This window comes from Ovis canadensis, chromosome 2 (assembly GCF_042477335.2).
Source record: "Ovis canadensis isolate MfBH-ARS-UI-01 breed Bighorn chromosome 2, ARS-UI_OviCan_v2, whole genome shotgun sequence".
In the NCBI taxonomy this organism is placed as follows: domain Eukaryota; kingdom Metazoa; phylum Chordata; class Mammalia; order Artiodactyla; family Bovidae; genus Ovis; species Ovis canadensis.
In genome coordinates, this window is record NC_091246.1 from 3,133,282 (window position 1) to 3,154,130 (window position 20,849).

The 20,849-nt window shown below is 52.9% G+C and overlaps 1 protein-coding gene across 25 annotated transcripts in view; it reads left to right on the forward strand.

Annotated features, from left to right (window-relative positions):
- CDK5RAP2 (CDK5 regulatory subunit associated protein 2) overlaps positions 1-20,849 on the forward strand; it is a 184,064-nt gene that overhangs the window by 100,284 nt on the left and 62,931 nt on the right. For 17 of the 25 annotated variants that reach the window (XM_069575238.1, XM_069575236.1, XM_069575242.1 and 14 more), the window contains 5 exons: positions 4,499-4,629; positions 6,307-6,416; positions 8,640-8,768; positions 14,872-14,967; positions 16,778-16,965. In XM_069575238.1, coding sequence (XP_069431339.1) covers positions 4,499-4,629; positions 6,307-6,416; positions 8,640-8,768; positions 14,872-14,967; positions 16,778-16,965 — 654 coding nt within the window. The remainder of the gene's footprint in view (positions 1-4,498; positions 4,630-6,306; positions 6,417-8,639; positions 8,769-14,871; positions 14,968-16,777; positions 16,966-20,849) is intronic. The other 8 variants (XM_069575243.1, XM_069575251.1, XM_069575249.1 and 5 more) reach the window with 1 other exon arrangement.

Consider the following 20,849-nt stretch of genomic DNA (forward strand, 5'->3'; position numbering starts at 1 on the left):
TTCACCAGCTGAGCTGTCATATGTAGAGTCCTCGCTGTCCCCGGGGCCGGGTTCCCTGCCTCTGCCTTCAGTGGGCTTCTGCACCCTGCTCTGCCCCCTACTCATCCTCGAGCATTCGAGGACCCCCCCTTGTCGGGAGGCCCGCACGAGCCCCCAGGACAGGCGCCCCTCTGCGTTTCTGCCCTCACGATGGCCCTCCTGTCCCTCCGTCACCGGTCTGCGATGGCTGGCCGCCTCTTCCGGCCATCAGCGCCTGTGGGCCAGCGCCCTCTCTGCTGTCCGTGTATCCCAGTGCTTGTTGCAGGGGCTGGCACGCAGTAGGCCCTCGGGAGATACTCAGTGGATGAAATCCCTCTTTAAAGTACCCCCTCTCCTGCCCCCTGGGCTTCCCTGGTGGCTCAGAGGTTAAAGTGTCTGCCTGGAATGCAGGAGACCCGGGTTTGATCCCTGGGTCGGGAAGATCCCCTGGAGAAGGAAATGGCAACCCACTCCAGTAGTCTTGGTGGAGAATCCTGTGGAGGGAGGAGCCTGGTAGGCTACAGTCCATGGGGTCGCAAAGAGTCGGGCACGACTGAGCGACTTCACTTTCTCCTGCCCCCAACTCTTCTACATTGAGATAATGTCCAGGATTTTTAATCTGAAGTGAGTTTTAAGGAAAATGAAAACATGCTGATGAAATTCTGGAGTCAGCCTCACTCTGAAAGGGAGCTTCTTTAACTCTGCTGCTGGTCATTTTCACCTGGGGTGGGGTCGAGTAGTCTGGGGGCCTCAGGTGGGGAGTGGGTAAAGCAGGCTTAATCGTGGCGCCCGCCCTGACTCTGGGTGCCCAGAGGCTCTGTGGGTAGAAACGACTGCCGTCACCCTCCTCAGCATCACAGGTGGCGGCTCTGAGTTCTGCAGGCTCTTCCTTAATGAATCAAAATGTGCGTGGCACCCGGGCGGGCCAGGACCGCGTCTAACAGCGATGCTTAAAAGGTTTCCTGTTCATCTTCAGAGTCGAAATGCATTCAGCAACTCTCAGCTCCTGGATAAGTCACTTTTCACCCCGAGCCTCAAGATATCTGTCAATATTTGTGCTTTGAGATTGCCCTGCCTACAGACCTACCTGTTTTCCTACCTCCCTGCCTGCCGTAGAGGGTTGTTTAAAACATGATGCTGATAATGTGAAGTCCTGATTCCCGGCACAGAGGAAACACTCGATAGATGTAACGCTTGTTAAGACTAACAGTGATGTGAGAAGTGCCCGTGTGCCTCAGAGTCCTGTTGTGCGCACACTCAGCTTGCAGGGGGCTTTGAGCCCTCAGACCGTGCTGTAGCCAGAGGGCAGAGCTGTGGGCTCAGGGGCTCAGCCGCCCTCAGGGCTGCTCTCCCCCGCAAACTGGCAGCGAAAGGTGGGTGACGAGATGGGTGACGTACTTGTAACTGAAGTTGGTAAGAGCGGGTGGGGAGAGAGCAGCTGGCCACGGACAGCTTTCTGATTCATTCCTCACAGCGACACTTCAGACCCATGTCACAGAAATGGATGTCTGCTCCCGGAGATGTTAAGGGTATTTCCAAGCCCCTACACTTAAGGTTCTCAGAGCTCAGATCTCCCTGGCTCTTGGGCCGAGGCCCTTATGCACAGCTCTCATCTTGAGGACAGGGGGCAGTTTGTATTTGCCTGTGACTCAGATTTTCTCATTCTCAGCACTGTTGGGATTTGGGGCTAGATACATTTTTGTCAAGGGCTTCCCAGGTGACTCAGTGGTGGAAGAAGCCACCTGCAACGCAGGAGACGCGGGTTCGATCCCTGGGTTGGGAGGTCCCCCGGAGGAGGAAATGGCAGCCCACTCCAGTATTCTTGCCTGGGAAATCCCATGGACAGAGGAGCCTGCTGGGCTATAGTCCACGGGGTCACAAAAGATTGGATACAACTTAGTGACTAACATCAACTTCTTGCCTTTTGAGCCCGTCTGGTGCATCGTAGAACGTTTAGCGGCAGCTCTGGCTCTTGCCACCGCGTGGCAATGACACCCTCCCCTGCCCCGATTGTGACAACCAGCGCTGTCTCCAGATACGGCCACATGTGCCCTGGAGGGCTTAAATCCTCTCCAGATGAAAATCGTGGCTGTGACTCACGAGTCGCAGAAGGTTGGGCTTGTAAGTACCTGCTGTTTGGGAGTCATTAACTTACGTGGAGGAAAGGAAGTGATGTTTATCGAGCATCTTTGTGTGTGTCAGGCACTGTGCTGAGCTCTTTCCCTTATGGCATCTCACTGACTCCTCGAAACACCTGAAGGAGAAGCGCTGTGCCCGCTTTACAGGGGAGGTCAGGCAGGGGAGCTGACCGCCACGGTCCTGGAGCCCGTGAGTGCTGGCGCCCTGGGGGCAGGCGTCCCCGGCTCCTCCCGGCTCCTCCCTGGAAGGATGAAGGGGAGGATGAAGGCGCAGGGCGGTCCTTCCTCTCTGAGTGAACCTCCTTTTGTTCCACCGACTCCTCACGCCTTGCAGGGACCCTGGAGTTGGGGAAACAGGAATGACAGACACAGGAGCAGCTGTGTGCTCTTCACCCTGTCAGAAAGCAGAGAAAGGAGTGAAGCAGTCAGCTCTTCCCAGCTCTCATCGCAGAAGCTTTGCTGAAGCAGTCTTTCTTTTTTTTTCCCCTGGTTAAATGTGTCTGCAGCACGACCGCATCCGAGCGAGTGCCGTGCTGTGACACCTCTGTGAGGTTTTCCATCAGCCTTACAAATTGATCATTATGATTGTCTTGAAATGGAACTAGGTACAAGTTGCTGGGTGGGCCCCTTCCCTGGCAAGGAGGCTGCCTCACAATGAACCATCTTCAAAGCAGCGAGCATAGGAGATTAGGCATGATGGTTTGTTTTCCTTCCAATAGATGTTGATTTCTTTGTGCAGTTCGATGGACGGAGCTGGAGGGAGTCGCTGGAGGAGAAGGGGGACTTGAGTTTGTGGCACTCGTATCTTAGAGCGTCTCCTTACCATTTGGGGCTGCGGACCCCTCTAGAACAACCTGATGAAAGCTGATGGGCCTGCTCCCTAAAAAAAAAAAAAAAAAATTCCACACATTGATAAATTCTTTCCTACATTTTCTAAGTGTTGATGGACCTTCTCGGGGAACAAAAGGTCACGTGCAAGACAGAGGGACGTATTTCTTGGTATTTAAAACAAGCTTTCTGACTCGGTAAGGCGTTTCGGTAGTCGCAAAGCATGTTCGTTTGCTTTGACCCAGTCTTGCTGCGAGGAATCTGTCTTCAGAAGCTGACCTGGGTGAGAAGCAAGCCTCTCGGCACAGAAACTTTGAGGGAAACAGTACGTATGTTACTCAGGTGTCTGCTGGAGCCCGTGTCCCCTCAGGAGCCGTGGGGCAGGTTCAGACCCCTGCCGCACGCTCCCCCGCGGGGCCCCGCCTGGAAGCACGCTGTGCAGTCCGGCAGCCACTAGCCGTGTGACTGCACATTTGAGTTAACACACTGGGCATTCGGTGCCTCGGTGTGTAGCCGCCTTTCAGATGCTCAGTAGGCACGACCCACTGGTGGATGTACCATGCACATCAGTGCAGATACAGGGTGTTCCCATCACTGGAGAGAACCCCGGGGGGGGACGGTCCTCCCCCGTCAGTGTAGGTTCTGGGAGGTGGGCTTTCTCAGGGCCTCCCCTGAGCTCTGGGTTGCTGGTTTCATGGAAGCCCTCTGCGCAGGTGAGTACCGTATTGTTGCATCGTCCCACCCCTCAAACAAAAGTCCATTTGACTCTTCATCTGTGAATGGCCAACCCACCACTTTAGTCTTTTGTTAAGCCTTAGATCGATCCTTCACTCCCTCCAGTCATCAGCTCTCACTCTTCCCCTTTTCTTTTTCTTATCCCTCTTGCCCTTCGCCCTTAACCTCCAGCGCCACCTCTTTTTGGGTGACACAGCAGACGTTCCAGAGCTTCCTTCCATACCCAAGCCTGTGCAAGACAGTATTCCAAACAGAGAAACATTCCGAGGAGTTAAATGATTTCTACCTAGCTACCTCTGGAGCAGAAACTTGGGAAAGGACCCAAATGTTCACTGATAGGGGAAGATTTAAAGTAAACGCTGGGTCTTTTACCCAATTTAATATTGTTTAGTCATTAAAAGTGACGCTTGTAAATTATTTCTGAAAACGGAGGGAGGCATTTAAATGAACAATGCGCAATGTAGTTTTATGTGTCCAGCACTACTTCGACCTCATAACAATGCTCAGGGAGAAGGATTGGAGGGAAGACAGTCTGCCGTGTGTTCTTTGATGTTGGGGTTGTAGTAATTTTTGCTTTTTTCGTACTTTTATATTTAAAAACATTTTTTTCACTTTTATATTTTAAGTGTTCTCTGAACCTGTATTTACTTTTATAGCCAGAAAAAGAAAAAAAAGACGAACACCTCACAGATGACAGAAAAATCAAAGGCAGGCTGGCGGGGGTTTGCATCTTACAGCACGAGCAGACCTTTTATAGATTCTGGTATCTGTTTTTCCAGCGTCAGCGCCCTGCAGGCCGAGTTGAGCAGTGTCTTCGCCCTGCGGAAGCGGCTGGAGTGGGACGTGCTCTCGTACCAGCACCTGCGGAAGGCCCTGGAGGAGCAGATCAGCGAGATCCGGCGGCGGGAAGGTACTCCCTCCCTTGCATGCGTTTCCCCGTGGCGTTTGCACTTGGAGGGCCGTGGCTGAGCTTGGCAGGAGTCCTCAGGCTTCGGTAGGAGACGCAGCACCTTGGGGCTTTCGTCTGGGGAGCCTTTTTTGCAGGGACAGTGTTACTGCTGCCCTTCTGGTCTGGACTCAGGTGGCTTTGGCCGGTGGCGACTGGGGCCCAGCATGTTGTGTTAGTTCCCAGAGGGTGACTTCTAGCTCCAGATAACCTCGGGGCCTCGTCATCCCCTTTGCCGGATCAGCAGCCCTCATGGCCCCAAACATCTGGGCCCGGCCTCCGCAGGCACCCGCTGCGAAGACGCACGGGGGTGAAACTGCTGCTTCCTGCTGGAGCACTGCTTTTCGAACTGTTGTCACCACAAGGGGCCGTGATTAGGGAGGGCCCCATGATGCCTGCTTTTCGAATCGCCCTGGGAGTTCCCGGGTGCCTGCCCTGCTCTGCTCAGGACAGCAGCATTTGGCCCCCTCTCTGGCTGGAACCAGGCTTCCCTGGTGGCTCGGATGATGCAGAGCGTACCTGCAGTGCCGGAGACCTGGGTTTGATCCCTGGGTTGGGAAGATCTCCTGGAGAAGGGAATGACAACCCCCTCCAGTATTCTTGGAGAATCCCATGGACAAAGGGGCCTGGTGGGCTACTGTCCATAGGGTCGCAAAGAGTCAGGCACAATAGAAGCGACGAGGCCTGCATGTGCTGGCTAGAACCTGGCTAGACTCTGGGTTGGTATCTTCAGCCTTTCCGTGTCTCTCGCTGGGTGCTGGCATGTATGCTTAACGTCAGTCATCGCAGTGGTGACTGACATGTCAACATGTCTTGGGCACTTGCTGTATACAAGGCGCAGCGGCAGGCTCTTAACGTCTCACCCCTGATCCTGACCGTCAACCCATCGGGTAGAGTAGGCGCTGACATCACATCACAGGTGAAGACACCCAGATTTGAGCCAGGACATCTTCCTTTGAAGTCCAGATAACAGCGTCTTACTCTGAAGTAAAGATACAGCATTCGGAGCGTATCAGCTCTTCCCCACGTGGGCTAAGCGGGATCTGCTCCCCTCAGTGCATAGCCGGGCCCCTCTCTGCCCCCGCGCTCCCTGTGAGAATGTGAGCTTTGCTCAGAGAAAGCAGAGCCTTCCACGGGTGACCCAAGACTCCCCATCACAGATCTCACAGGCAGTTTCTCCTCTCAGTGTGGACTCGCTGCTACGCTGGACTCTGGAGCCGGGAAAAAACACATCAGGCACTTTCTATTTCCCTAGAGTTCTACGCTTGAGGGTCACATCTGATTTTTCTAAACAGAATCACTCCCTTATTTAAACTGAAAAATCACCGTTTACTTGTGCCACTCAGAATGGTCTGCAGACACAACACTCGATATGCCAGTTATAATTTAGAATCGGCCCCAGGGAAAGCCTACGGCCCACGATGAGCCTGGACATTGAGATACCAGCCTGTAGAGACCCAGGAAGAGTGCTTCTGCCCCAGAGGTGGGGCACTGAACTCCCTACGAGTGCTCACGCCCCTCCCGCCCCCTCACCCAACTCCGAGTGCCTTAGATGGACCGTGCTGGGGTAGGTCTGGGAAGGATCTTCTTCTGATGTTCTGTTTCTCTCCTCCTTTCTTTCTTTTTTTTTTTTTGGTGCAGAAGAAACATTTTCATTTTATAGTGATCAAACATCTTACCTGAGTATTTGCCTTGAAGAACACAATCGGCTTCAAGTGGAACATTTTTCTCAAGAAGAGCTTAAGAAAAAGGTATTGACTTTATTAACGTTCAGTGCTTTGTTAGTTATCTGTTGTCTCTTGGGTTCCTGATCAGAGGTGTAAGGTTCTGAAAGCCCTGCTCCCTGCCCCTGTTGCCTCTCTCCCTGCCCGTCTTTGTTCTCTCCATGTACATTCCCTGGAGAGGCCCCCCGCCACCGTGTCTGATGCACTCTTTCTCAGGCTTGAGGACCCCCACCCAGGCCCCTTCTCCTCCAGGAAGCACCCTATCCCCCCTGGAATTAGCCCTCTTTCCCTCTGGTCAACCTCCTCTCGTCTTGTACTTGATTTCACTGATGTCCTTGCTGTATTGATCTATAATTATCTGATTGTTCTTCTGTGTGCCCCGTAGGCCGTGGACACCTTAAAGTGAGTGCATCTTATCTATTTCTGATTTCCCAGTGCCTTCCTGGCACATATAGTGAGAGTTAATAGATGGTTTTTGAAAGAATAAAGGTTCAGGTTTGGTCAATAAATCTTTCCTAAAACTTGGAAAGGTCTTTCCATGTGTTGATCATTGGTGTGGTTAGGATGGTTGAGTATTTCAAGGCTCTAAGAGCCATTGATAAGAAGAGGAAGTGTGAACTCAGAGGACACTGTGGTTTATTATGAAATGATCACCTGTGTGTGCCAGGGTCAGATTCTGTCTTGGAATAAGTCACATCCTGGCAGAGCAGACGGACGTGTGTCTGAGCCGTGCCACTGCCGAGTGAGTGCCCAGGGGGCTGTGACAGGCAGAGATGTGAGGTGCAGGGCAGCAGGCGGAGAGCGGTTATCTGTCTGGTGGGGGCGGGAGCAGGGAGGCCCTTCCCGGATCAGAGGAAGCGTCTCAACAGAGATGAGACCTGAGGTGGGTTTTGGACAATGAGGAGGAGTTTAACTAGAAAACTTTCTCAGCAGAGAGGGAGAGGAAAAAACAGCAGATATAAGGTACAGAAAAGATAAAAGGGAGACGTGTAGGAGTTTAGGCAAGTTCAGAGGAATGCAGCAAGACGCACTGAGGCATCTGTTCGTGTTCTGAGGATGAAGAAGCTAGAGACGGTCGTAGCCACGGTTGGTCCCTACTACGGCTGTGTCACCGGCGGGAGCTGGTTCCCTTGGCTGGCACTCTGTGGATGTTTGCAGGATCAGACTGTCTTGCTCTTCCCTCTGTAACCTCCTTCAGGGTTGGGTCTGATTGGTGCTGCGTTTGGGTGCAGGGGACGCCTGCTCAGGGTTGGGTCTGATTGGTGCTGCGTTTGGGTGCAGGGGACGCCTGCTCAGGGTTGGGTCTGACTGGCGCTGCGTTTGGGTGCAGGGGACGCCTGCTCAGGGTTGGATCTGATTGGTGCTGCGTTTGTGTGCAGGGGACACCTGCTCTGTGTGGTGAGGTGGGGTTTCCCGCTTATTTCAGGGGCGAGTGATTGCTCCTTGAAGAAGGGTTTGGAAAGTCACTGACCACTGGGATTTGAAGCTTGCAGGAAATACAGGCGGTGTCTGATCAGCTGCGCATGTACCTGACCTTGTAAGGCCTGTGCCTTAAAGGAGGGGCCTTGGCCCGGGAGTCCAGGCCTGGCTCTGCTTTGTGTGGCAGCTGCCCTTGCCCAGCTGACCTGGCACTCTGGCCAGTGTTGTGCGTCACTGAATTCTCCCGGAACCCCGGCTCTGGGACCTCGGGCAGAGAGCTGCTTCATATCTCGGGCTTTTCCTTGTCAAATGGGGACAGTCATACCGGCCTGTGCACCTCTGTGGGATTTTTGTGAGGGATGACTGGCTAAAGCTCTTGGGAGTGTTTCACTTGCCATGAATTGCTTTGGAACTGAAGACTGCTGTTGTTCTGGACAGCGCTAGATAGGCATAGAGAGAGGAAGGTGGAGGCTCTAGAATAAACCTCCAACACAGCCTCAGAAGTGTCAGTCTTGGGGATTTTCCTCCAGAATCTCTCAAGTGCAAGACAGAGGTCCTGTACCCTGTCATGGATGGGGTGCTTCGCGTGGCAGCCTATTCTACAGATGCGGAGATGGAGGCTTAGACCAGGCAGCTTGCCCAGGATCTCTGGGGCTAGAACAGAGAGATGCTGGTGTTCTTCTCACTGTACGTGGGGGGAGCCTGAAGCCTGGAGTCAGGCCGCCTGGCTCTCTGTGACTGTGATGCTGGGAGGTCTGCTTAGTAACCTTGGCCCCAGGAGGCAGAAGTGTGCCTGTGGGTAGCCGGGCCTCTCCTGCTCTGATCTCCCAGGTCGGCGACCTTATCCAGCTGGTGAAGGAGCTGTATGCGGACAACCAGCACCTGAAGAAAACCATTTTTGACCTTTCCTGCGTGGGTTTCCCAGGAGACAACAAGCCTGAGTCAGTAGATCAAACAGAGGTAAGAAGGAGCGTTCTCACCATCGCGAGCCCATCACAAAGAGCAACAGCCCCGCGCACATATCAGGGCTGCGTCTGTTCTGGGGGGTCTCTGGAAATTCCCTTTGCTGTGGACGGGCTTTGGAGGCCTTCTTCAGTCAGCACGTCTGCCCGCAGGGTTCCGCAAGGTTGGGTCGTTTCTGGGAGGACGCACTTGATGTTCTGTGATGCCCGCACTCCAGGCCTGGCCCTGGGATCTGGGCTGCAGGTCACGGGCATCTGGGCATGTCTGGGGGACTGGTAAGGTCTCAGGGGTCGGAGAGTTGTCCCGTCACCCGGTCACTTTGGTAGTGCAGCTGGAGCCTTAACGAGCCCATTACCTTGGAAAAACAAATGAGTAATCACTCCTTCGTTTCCTTTCCGAGTTAACCCCCTAAACGCGCCTTCTCACTGCCGCGCTGCTTCTGCGGCTTTGGCCGGGTACGTGTTCTTTCTTCCCACACTTACCCGGGACCCCCTGCACACTGCCCCCACGGAGGACCCGATAAGGAATAGCGGTCGGTGTCCCCTGGGCCCACATGTCCAGCTTCCTGCCTCTGGAAGTTCTTGCCTGGCGGCATTTGAGAGTGAACGGGCCAGGGAAGGTTGAGTCCTGGTGTCTGCGCTGCAGAGCGTGCGGTTCCTGGGCGTGCATGCCCGCTGAGGGTGCGGGCCTGTTCTGGCAGCCCGCCCCAGGGACAGCAGAGGGAGCCCTCTTCGCCCGCTGACTCCGACTCTCTCCTCGTCCTTGTGACACGTCGTGTGTGCTTTCCTCAGTGCTTGGCCTGACCACACAGTGGGGGGAGGCGGGTCCTGCTGTGGCTCAGGAGGAGCTTGTTTCCTGAGTCCCTGCCTGGCCCTGACGCTCCCCTGGGGGTGCCTTGCTGCAGGCCGGTATTGGGCTAGTTTCAGAAGTCTGGGCCTGTTCTTGCCATGAAATGCACCAGGGCCCCATGCACGTGGGTCCCCCGCACTCTCCCTGGTTAGCCTTGCCTTGAGCCCAGCCTGGTGTGCCACCTAAAGGGAGAGCTCGTTGCCCTGCCGTTTCAGGGAAAGATCTGCCCGCCTGACGCGGTCTCCTCCCACCTGCAAAGTGGGAGGCTCTCACAGGTGTCTATGCTGTGCTCTGGCCATCTGCTCCCTTAAAGAGACAGAGTGTTACTGATCGTAGTCTCCAGGGCTCCAGATAATTTTGAGAAGCAGAAATATCTGCGGTCCTTTTAGGGAGAAGCAAGTCTCTTGGTTTGTTTTCTCCAAGGCGGCGTTTTTAAGAAGCCCCCCGTCCTTCATCTGCTTCATCAGAGTCGCAAATGGCGAGAGTGTGTTTGTTCATTTGCTCTTTGAAAGAAATCTGTTAAATGTCCTCTCATGTTGGCAACCCACTCCAGTGTTCTTGCCTGGAAAATCCTATGGGCGGAGGAGCCTGGTGGGCTGCAGTCTGTGGGGTCATACAGAGTTGGACACGACTGAAGCGACTTAGCATGTCCTCTGGAGGACAGAGAGTTTTTCCTCTTCCCACTCTGAGGTCTTACTAGCAGCCAATTCAGACCTGAACCGTTTGTCAGGTTGCACGGCAATTTGATGTTCCCTGTGAACAGCCGTGTCCTCTGCTGCCCCAGCCCCTGTCTTCCCCTGGAATGCGATGGGAAGATCCATGCGGGAAGGGTGGCGTTCCCACGGGCATCCTGAGCTGGGAGAGGAAGGAGAGGTTGTGAGGGGCGAGGGGAGGCTGCTGTTCCCTGGGGGCGCGTGTGGCTCTCCTTTGATGAGCAACATGGCAGAGACAAACGGGAAATGCCTATGTGGGCCACAGCCTCGTTGGGGCAGCGGGCTTGTGAAGCAGCAACTGGCACCTCTCCAGCTCTCTGGGAGCCTACGAATCAGAAAAGGAAAAAAAACAAAGACAGCAAATATAGTGTGTATTTTTAAGTACACTTAGTCTTTTTTTTCCTCCAGTATTTAATTAACCCACAGCATTGCCTAAATTTGGAAAATACAGAAATGACCCCTGGCCCTGGCACTTTGCCGTGCGCGCAGTCAGTCTGCGTCCCGGAGTCTCTCCCCCTCTCCTCGTGCGCTACGCGTACACGTGCTCGCTCGTGCAGCCCCGTCTCCCGTGTCCTCCAGGGGCTGCTGTGTTAGCACATCTTACTCCATCTTGGGGGTGCCCTGGCTTTAACTCACTGCCTCGAGACTGTCGGGCGTGGAGGTTGTTTCCAGGGATTCACTATCTTAAATTACCTGATGAATGTCTTAGAACACAAATCATTTTCTGGGCTTACACTTCTTTTTTTCCCCCCTTAGACTATGTTCCCAGATGAGTAATTACTAGGTCAAAAGTACACATACAGATATGTATATGTGTGTGTGTATATATATATATAATAAACATATAATTTATTTTCACATTACACCCCCACTCACACGACTTTTAACTTGACAAAGGCTGCAGAGAGCGGGAGGCCCCTGGTGCAGTTTGCCAGGCGTGTCTTTAGGACACAGGCCCTGGGCTGGGCTCCCCCCGAGTGGGGCACACAGTGCTTGCTCCTGCATGTGGGCAGGTCACAGAAACCCAGCCAAACTAACAGAAAGCCAAGAGCAGAGATCCTTGTGTTTTAAAGCATAAAGAAAAAAAAATCTCTCATGGGCTTGCTGCGATTTCCCTGTATTTTCTTTCAGACTGTAGGTGGTGTGTTATAGGAGACATGGTTGAGAGTGGACACGCGGGAGTGATTTGAAGGGACCGCAGTCGGGGTGGTGAGCACGGCCAGCCTTGGCTGTGTGGCACGCAGCCGTCACCTCTGGGGGACAGACCATGCGTGCGAGTGCTCAGGAAACGCTGGCTCCTCTCGTTATTTGCTTAATGTTGTCATTTTTTTAGGGATGGTTAAAAAGCTAAGGTGTTTGTTTTTCTTTTGGCATGGAGAGGAAGCATGGATTAGGGGGCATAATTTAATTGAACTCACACGTGTAAGACTGTCATCTCGAGTAAGAAACAGACCTGGTGTGACTTCAGAGGACAGAAGCGGTGCTCAGAAGCACAGGCTTGTTAACATCTGTTATTAGCAACAGAGTGGAATTTGGTTTGTCAGAAGCAGATTGAGTTTCATGGAAAGGAGGACGCGTCTAGCAATTTGCCTTCATAAGTTCCGAGTTGTAGCCGACTTGTGAAGCCCTTGGCACAGAGCCGGGCATGTAGTAGGCAGTCAATATGCCAAACACAGCCATTTCGATGTTACTTTTTTAGTAAAGTGTGCCGAGCTGGAACTCCAACCCTTTTCTGACTCTTCAGTGTTGTTTTAGCAACACCATAGGGCAAGTGCTTCTAACGTTTCCCGTGTGTGTGAATTTCCTGGGGACCTTGTTAACGTGAGGATTCTGGTCCATTGAGCCTGGCACGGGGCCCAAGAGTCTGCGTTTCTCACGAGCTTCCATTGCTCCAAAGAACACGCTTGAGCAGCAAGATCAGAAGCAATCCCCCAAACTATTTGGTTCCAGCTTTTCGTTTTGGGGGGAAAAAAAAATTGTCCTTTTAGCAGTGTTTCCTGAGCACTGGGCACTGGTGTTAAAACTGAGCCAGACACGGTCCCTGACCCCGGTGAACGTGATGCAGGGAAGCAGAGCTTGGGGGGTGGTGCCTGGGGAGCCTGGGACGGTCCCACCTCCTCTTCTGAGGTCAAGAGAGCTTCTCTCTGGAAGGACAAGAGGCGTCTGCAGAGGCCCGAGAAGGAATAGCCCAAGAGGTGGGGGTAGATCCAGGCCATGCATTGGTTCAGGAGAGATGTCTAGGGAGGGCCTGTTGATTTGTGTCAGATACTCGAGCAGACAAGAAAAAAAGACAGCTGGGAAGTCGCTGGGGACCTGAGCAGTTGAGCAGTGAGGGGAACAGAGGCCGCGTGGCAGTGGATGGAGAAGCAGTGAGGGGGAGGAGATGCAGGGCGAGCGGGGCCCTTGGAGGCATGTAGGGCTCCTCTCCTGCTGGCGGTGGGGCCCGAAACACCTGCCTGCAGCAACGCGCTGGCCTCTCTGGGCCCTTGTCTTTGAAAACCGATCAGTCACATATGGCATGGGCGACCTGTCTCTGTGTCACAGTATTTAATTTCTTGATCAGTGCTGGAGACTGAGACCTGACTTTTAATTTTAACCAAGTCAGCAGAGGTAAAAGGACACGAAAGCAAGTTTTTGTTTCAGCGTAGTTATTAATGGTGTGGTTGTGGTTCTGGAAATGAATAGCTTGCAAGGTTTTGTGATGTCATTTTGGAATGACACGGGTTAACAATACTTTTTGCTCAGCCAGACCTACAGGAAAACCCTTCTCCGGATCCTCAGGGTCGGGGGGCAGTGCCTCTCTGCCTCCTTCCTGTTCCCAGGAGGGCTCGCGCTCCTGCCAAAGAAGGTGTAGGGACCTTTCCTGAGGAGTTTCTGGAGGGTGTCGGCAGCAAAAGCCACGTTGCAGAAGGTGAGGGTGAAGAGTCCTTTCAGGAACCTGGAGAGAGGCAGGCAACACCAGTGACCGGAGCTGTTGGTGGACCAGAGAGGAAAACGCCATTACTTGGCTTCTTTTTTTTTTTAAGATGAGAGAGGCTTCTCCCCAGTGTTTTATTGCGAAAAAACTCAAACTTAGCAAAGTGAAAAGAACTTCAGAGTGGACACCCATATACTCACCCCGTAGATTCTATTATTAATCTTTTCCACCGGCCATCATCTTTTCACCTTATCTTTTTGATAAATTTTCATGTAAATCACAACCAGTATGTTGTTACGCTCAGTCGTATCTGACTCTGCAGCCCCATGGATTGTAGCCCACCAGGCTCCTGTCCATGGGATTCTCCAGGCAAGAATACTAGAGTGGGTTGCCATTCCCTTCCCCAGGGGATCTTCCTGACCCAGGGATCAAACCCGGGTCCCCTGCCTTGCAGGCAGATTCTTAACCATCTGAGCCACATATGTAAGATTCTGACCCTGGGAAGTTTTCTATAAAAGACTTTCCGAAGTCACTTTGCTTTATTTTTCTTCTTCCAAAACAAGGGTTTCCTTTAGAAGGAAGATCAGGAAGGTTTGAGTTGGGCTGGGAAAATTATGGGCTGAGGGACTCAATGTAAGAATTCCTGAAATCACAGTATGGAGACAGAACCTTCGATGAGTCATATGCACAGCGCGGCAGCCGGTGGCTGAGGCTCAGCTCGTGGTTTTAATGCCATGGGGCAAAGCTGACTCCTCCATGGGTGAGATGAGCTTTAGGATAGTTTTTGAAATGGCGTTGGCCACCTCCCCTCTCGCTTTTTCCCTGGATGATATGAGTGTCTCGTGACTGGAGTGTTTGCTCTCCCAGCGAGCTGGGATCTGGCTCCGTTGACAGGTGCTGTCCCTCCTGTAGCATACAGACTGCAGAAGCTTTGGGATTTACCCTGCTTTAGCGCGTTAGGGATCTAGGCCACCTTTCTAAATAACTCTCCGTCATTTTCAAAAGCAGAAAGTTATTGTCAGGCAGACTTGATACTCTACTCACTGGCCATGAGGACTTTTTTGTCAGCCAATGACCGTGTGGCTGAGACTGTCCATCTTAGATGCATGACCGTCCAGAAAGAGGTTCAGCCCCCGTGCTCAACAGGGGAAGGTTTGCAGACACTGGGGCCACCATAACTTTCATACACTGCTCTCTTGCTGTCTGATGGTTTCAGTTCCATCAACAGCTCTTTTCCAAAATCTGGTTACTTTTCTATAATCTGAAAGCGAATTCAGCGACGGCGGAAATGGGGAGAGCGCACTCAGCTTCCAGGTCAGGAAGGCTGTGCGGGGCAGAGGGAGACGGCTGTCCCTATTTCTCAGGGGATCTGTCCTTAAATTCTGCCTGATTCCAGGCAGCTGTGTGTGGTGCGCCAGCACCAGCAGCTCTGACTCTGGCTGACTCTCATTTCTTGGCTTTGGCATCTGTCTCTGCCTCTCTTTCCGGTTTTTGGTTTTGTTTGTTTGCTTGTTCATTCATTCTGCATCTGTTAAAAAAAGACGCCACCGACTTCTTCACACATGCTCATGCTGCACACACTTTTGGGTTGCGTTTTCACACCATGCCGTGCTCCATGTAGCTTCTGGCTAGCAAGGAGGACGCAGACTCCACCGGAGCTGGAGAGGAGGACGAGGATGGTCTGCTGAGTGACGAGTGTCTGGAGCAGAGTCGCAAGGTAGGAACACCTGCCCCTGTCTGTGCCCAAGCCCGTCTCCCGCCCGGAACGAGTCCGACGGGTTGCTGTTCCGTCCACCCATGTGGGGTGCCTGCCGTGTGCCCGTGGGGAGCAAAGAGGAGCTCTCTGCCTTTGTAGAAGCTGCAGGTGAGGGGGCAGAGCCACTCAGGAGACAGGAGAGCAAACGCGTAGTTGCAGATGAAAAGCGGGGCCCTTAGGGCATTAAAATCGGCCTCGGACTCGGGGCCTACACAGCTCCTTAGAACTCTAACCCAGCCCATTCATTTTACGCATTGGAATCAGAGGCCTGGGAGAGGAGATGGTTCCTCTGGGGCTCAGAGTAGGTCAGTGACACAGTCGGGACCCGTGCCCTTGTCTCGGGGATGACTATGGACCCCCAGATCATTTGCTTGCTGTGTAAGGAGCCACCGATAGAGCCGGACTTTCCTTCCCTGGGCCCGTCTGCAAGCTTCTGATCTGAGACCTGGATTAGGGCTGCCCGGGGGTTGTGGAGAGCTTTGCTCCAGGCGCATGGAGACTGAACTCTTGGAGTAAGCGTTTTCCAAGGTTGAAAGAACTGAAGACTGGCATGTGGTGGGAGCTCGGAGGCCCGCAGATTTGACGTCTGTGGCTTTCAAGGTGTTGGGTTCATGGAGTCCCCAAGGCGAGATCATCCTTGTGAGAGTTTTGCAGAGCGAAGCAGTGAAAAGTCGGGGCTCTGGAGTCAGATGTGATCTGGAGTCTTGGTCACTGCCTCTGTGACTTTGGTTACTCCTTGCTTAACCCCTAAGCCTGTGTCTCCCCATCAATGAAGATAGTAATACTCCCTTGTTAGAACTGTTGTGATATTTGAATAGAAGGTATGTACTAATTGCCCAGTGAATGGCAGCAACTGCTCTTTTTATTATTATATTCTAGACTTTTCCTTCTGTGGAGCTTGCTTATTTAGATGGATTTAATAACTAGATCGATGGCAAACAAGACCCTATAAATAACAGCTCATTTGTGTGGGTCTTGTCTTCCGTTTAAAAACCTTAAGCATTTTACACGTGTGGAGAGAGGGGTGTGGTGGCCAGTGTGTGTGTTAGAGCAGTAATGAAGCCAAGGGGAGTTATTTATAGACCGGTGGAAGAAATTTACAGCTCTGGAAATGGGGAGGAGGGATGCTAATTGCAGCACCTCGAGACATGCCCAGCACAGGCTTTAACTAGATGTTTCCTTGGCACGACTCCTCTGGGACCCTCGGTGACCCAAGAAGGCGGTTCTGTAAACATCTCATCTCCGTGGGAATTAGGAGCTCTCCATGGTCCTGATGAGACAAATCAAAGTCACGATAATTAGGATGTGTCTGTAAAGAGGCTGGCTTTCTGATATATAATGAGGAAGATACATTGCAAGAGGTGTATAATAAATGTCTGCAGCATTGTGGATGGCAATTAACAATGTTCCGGATGCTTCCTAGAAGGGAAATGTAGAAAGTAGGCCGGGGGGTAGGGGAACACAGCTAGAGCAGGTGAGACGCCGCGGTGCGAACTGAGGCGGGCCCGTCATCCCGGTTGGCTCTCGTTGCTACCTTGGCAGGTGGCGTCCCTGTGCCCATTTACAGGTGAGGGAACTGAGGATGTGGAGAAGTAAACATCTCTGCACCGTGAGCAGAGTGAGCGTGTGTGGCCCGCAGGCCTGCGCCCCCGTCCTTCATTTTCTCGCGGGTGTTTGTACTCGATCATCACCACCTGTCTCCGTTCTTTCTCTGCCCTCCCCCTGCCCCCTCCTCTGTGTCCATTATCTGACCAGATACTTTGATTTGCAGACTGTGGAGGACAGTTCCAAAGGGGGCTGCAAAAATGGATATTTAAGGCACGCAGATTCCAGTATCTTAGACTACGGTGGAGCGCACACATCCGGCGGCCCTGGAGACCAGGGTCTGGAGGAAGGCGAGCTCGTGAGCCTGCTCGCCCCGCTCTTCAGCGAGAAGGCTGTGCGGTTCCTGGAATCCAGGTAGACACGGGGCCCAGGCGGTGCGCTGTCTGCAGTTAGAGGGGAGGACAAGCTCATTGTGTTAAATGGCTTTAGATGGTGGTGCTCTGCAATTTACCTGAGAGAGAGCTCCTGAAATGGCTCGGAAGGAACCTTGCCAGTCGTGCAATTAAGTAATTAGGCTGCATGCTCGTGGCTGCAAGGGGACTGCACTCAGCAGACCCACACGCACGCCCAGCACAGAGAGCTGAGACGAGACCCTTCAGAGTGGTTCCTGGGAGCTCGGGAAGGCCTGCCCGGCTGTCCGCGTAAGGGCTCGGCCCTCCCGAAACCCTTCCCAGTCTCTCCAGCAGCTTCACCACTTCCACTGTAGCTACGACTCTGCTGTCTTACGTGGAGCTTGAACCACAATCCCCTTCTCATTGTATCTGCTGGGAGTCATTCCTCTGCAAGGACACACTCCAGGGTGTTTTCCTGAAAACAAAAAAGGAGAAGTCTTCAGTACACATGTATTATCAAAATTAGTCCTTTAGGAGCAAATTTCCTCTCTTGCCCATTCTTTTCACTCCGCCGTAGCAGCTGCTCTGGGCTTTGGAGCTAGAGGGAGCTGTGCCTTCCTCTCTCTCTTCCTCCATTTCTCCGACCACTTCTTGGTGTCGCCATGAGGAGCGGGAAAACGCTGTTCAAGGAGAATGGCTGGCGTGTGCCGGTGTTCAGTGAAAGCTTTGTCCTCCTCCAGCACAGATGGGCAGATGGAGCTGGTGCCATGCCCGGCACTTCTGGTGCGACCAAGAGCCTGGTGGTGCTCATGTCCTTGGTGGGCTCAGCCTTGTGGGCACTTCTTCAGTTGGAAAGATGGCAGTGTTCTGTAAGCTCAGAGAGGCCACCTCCCCAGCCCCTGACGTCTGCTGAACATTTACCTAGCGTGAGTCCTCTAGGGCAGCGGTCCCCAACATTTTTGGCATCAAGGACCGGCTTTGTGGAAGACGGTTTTTCCATGGATTGGGGTAGGGGCATGGTTTGGGGATGATTCAAGCACACTATATTTATTGTGTACTTTATTTCCATTGTTGTTACATCAGCTCCACCTCAGATCATCAGACAGTAGATTTTGGAGCTTGGGGACCCTATTCTGGTATATTATCACAGGGAGTTAGGCGACTGTAAGTGAGAAACGGAGGGTTTCCTCAGCATCAGCTGCTCCTGTGTTAAGAGTTAAAAGATGCACCTTGCTCTCTCTGAGGACCACCCAGGAATGTACTTGGGTGACATGAGCTGGGGAAAGTACGACAGGTGGTGGGGGTGCAGGGAATCAGGGCCTGGGAGCTCCCTCCTGGCAGGTCGGAGCTTTTCAGCCCCCAATCCTTGTTGTCATGAAAGCACATGGGCTCAGAGATTCCATCAGTAAAAACCCAAAATTTGTATTCCCAATCTCCTGATGTTTGAAAATCTAGACTTTATTTTTAAAGAAAGCGCTTTATGGACTGACTCTCTCAAAAACTTGGGTGAGATTTTTTTTTCTATGCTTAAAGCCTCTCGTGGGTTCCTGTCACCTTTGGAGTGAGCCTAGCGCCTCTTGGCCTGGCTCCGGCCTGTCTCTCTGTCTTCTCAGCACTCGCCCTTGCTCACACGGGTCTTTCTGCTCTTGGTCATCCCGGCTTGTCCCCTACTCGGGGCCTTGGCAGCGCGGTTCCTCCTCCTGCAGTGCTCTTTTCCAGGATGAGGCGGTGTCTCAGCTCCGCAGAGAGGCCGCTCCTGCCCACTCTGTCTAAGGAGAATCCCTGCGTCTCACTCCGTCTGGGGACTGGTGCCCTCCGCCCCGCCTTACCAGCCCTTCTTCCTTGTACTTCTCCTTGCTGTGTGTTGTCTGATTTAGTCATCAGTGTCTGTGTGACTGTCTGTCTCTGTAAAGAAGCGTCAGCGTCATGATTCTCTTTTTTAGCTAGTCTGCTGTCGGCTGCGCTGGGTCTTTGCTGCTGCGTGTGGGCTTTCTCCAGGGGCGGTGAGTGGGGGCCCCTCTCCCGCTGCGCTGTGCAGGCTCCCCACCGCCGTGTCTCTCTTGCGGCAGAGCCCGGGCTTGCGGGCGTGTGGGCTGCACTGGTTGTGGCTCACAGGCTCAGTTGCCCCGTGGCATGCGGCATCTTCGTTCTTGGACTGGGGATTGAACCCGCGTCCCCTGCATTGGCAAGCTGATTCTTAGCCACCGGCCCGCCAGGGAACTCCCAGCGCCATGATTCTTTTACACCATGCGTTTCACAGCTTTACGTGACAGATGGGAGGGGCTTGATGAATATTTGAATGAATATACTGGCAACTAGAAGCTCAGCATCAAAGCAGAAGGTCTGCGTTTAGAGAAGGAGGAGGAGCGCAATGCCTCTGTGGAGTCAGAGAGGCCTGTGTTCTGCACTCTGTGGCTGCCACTTTTGCTCGGAGATCTTGAATCTTCATCTGTAAAATGGGTCAGTAATCCATCATGGCCCCACTGTGAGGACTGACGGCGCTGAAGGTCCTTGAGGGTCTGGCGTGCCGCTAAGTGATTACTGAGTGTCAGCCCCTTTGCCCTCACGCCTTCTGCGTGGCGGAGATGCTCAGGGTAAATGAACAGTGTTTGGGCCTCTGACAAGACCCTCGAACGGAACCATTAGAAAGGTCCTGATTGTGGCGACAGCTTAATGAATCTGCTGTTCAGATTTCTAGCAGAGCAACACTTGTAATGTTTTATTTAACAGCACTCCCACTTTACTATATTATAATGGCCTCTTTCACCACCTTTTACTACCCATTTGTAAGTCTTTCTTTCCTGGATTTTACTGTGTGTTGTTTAGTTGTGAGTAATGGTCCTCCTCTGGCTAGCTCAGTAGCAATTGTCATTATTTTTAATCTATATTAAGGGAAGGAGAGGAAAGGAAAATTTACTTTAACATGCTTGAAATACCAGAAATATTTCTGAAGTCTGAGTTTACTGAATTTTAAGATGGTTGGTGTTGTCTAGATGACTCCATATTAGAAGTGAAAAATGTACCACCCATTTTAATTCTGTTTTCCATACTTTTTGTTGTTGCCCTATTTCAGCGTGCTGTGACTGTTCAATGTGAATTGAGTTGACTCTGCCCCAGAGCTGGGTGTTAGGAATCCAGATGTGAGTCAGCTGTCAGTCCTGCCCTTACAGGGCCCAGTGGGAAGGTAGCACCAGGGTGCCTGTCACTTCAGCGGCAGCAAAGGTCCAGAGGAAGGGGAGGCTAAAGTGCGCTAAAGGACTTGGTAGCTCTGGTCTGTCTGGCCAGGTGTTTTGCGATGAGGAGACGCCGCAGCAGCGGGAAGGGTCCCGATGAGGCCTCTCCAGCCCGCTGCACCCTCCTGACCACACGAGGCCTCTCCAGCCCCCTGCACCCTCCTGACCACACGAGGCCTCTCCAGCCCCCTGCACCCTCCTGACCACACGAGGCCTCTCCAGCCCCCTGCACCCTCCTGACCACACGAGGCCTCTCCAGCCCCCTGCACCCTCCTGACCACACGAGGCCTCTCCAGCCCCCTGCACCCTCCTGACCACACGAGGCCTCTCCAGCCCCCTGCACCCTCCTGACCACACGAGGCCTCTCCAGCCCCCTGCACCCTCCTGACCACACGAGGCCTCTCCAGCCCCCTGCGCCCTCCTGACCACACCGCTGCATCCTGACCGCATCTTCCTTTTCCAGCTGGCCCCCTCCCTCATTGCTTCCCCCTCTTCCTATCCTCATTTGTTTCATAATTTTCTGCCCCCGTTTCATAAGTTCCTTTCATTTTTGTGAATCTCTTTTCCTGCCTTTATTTTTCAGATGATGGAGACATACTTCTTTTAAGTCTTCTTCAGACTGCTTTAGCTTCTTTATCTCCTTGAGCGTGGACGCTCCTCTGCCGCTTGCCGG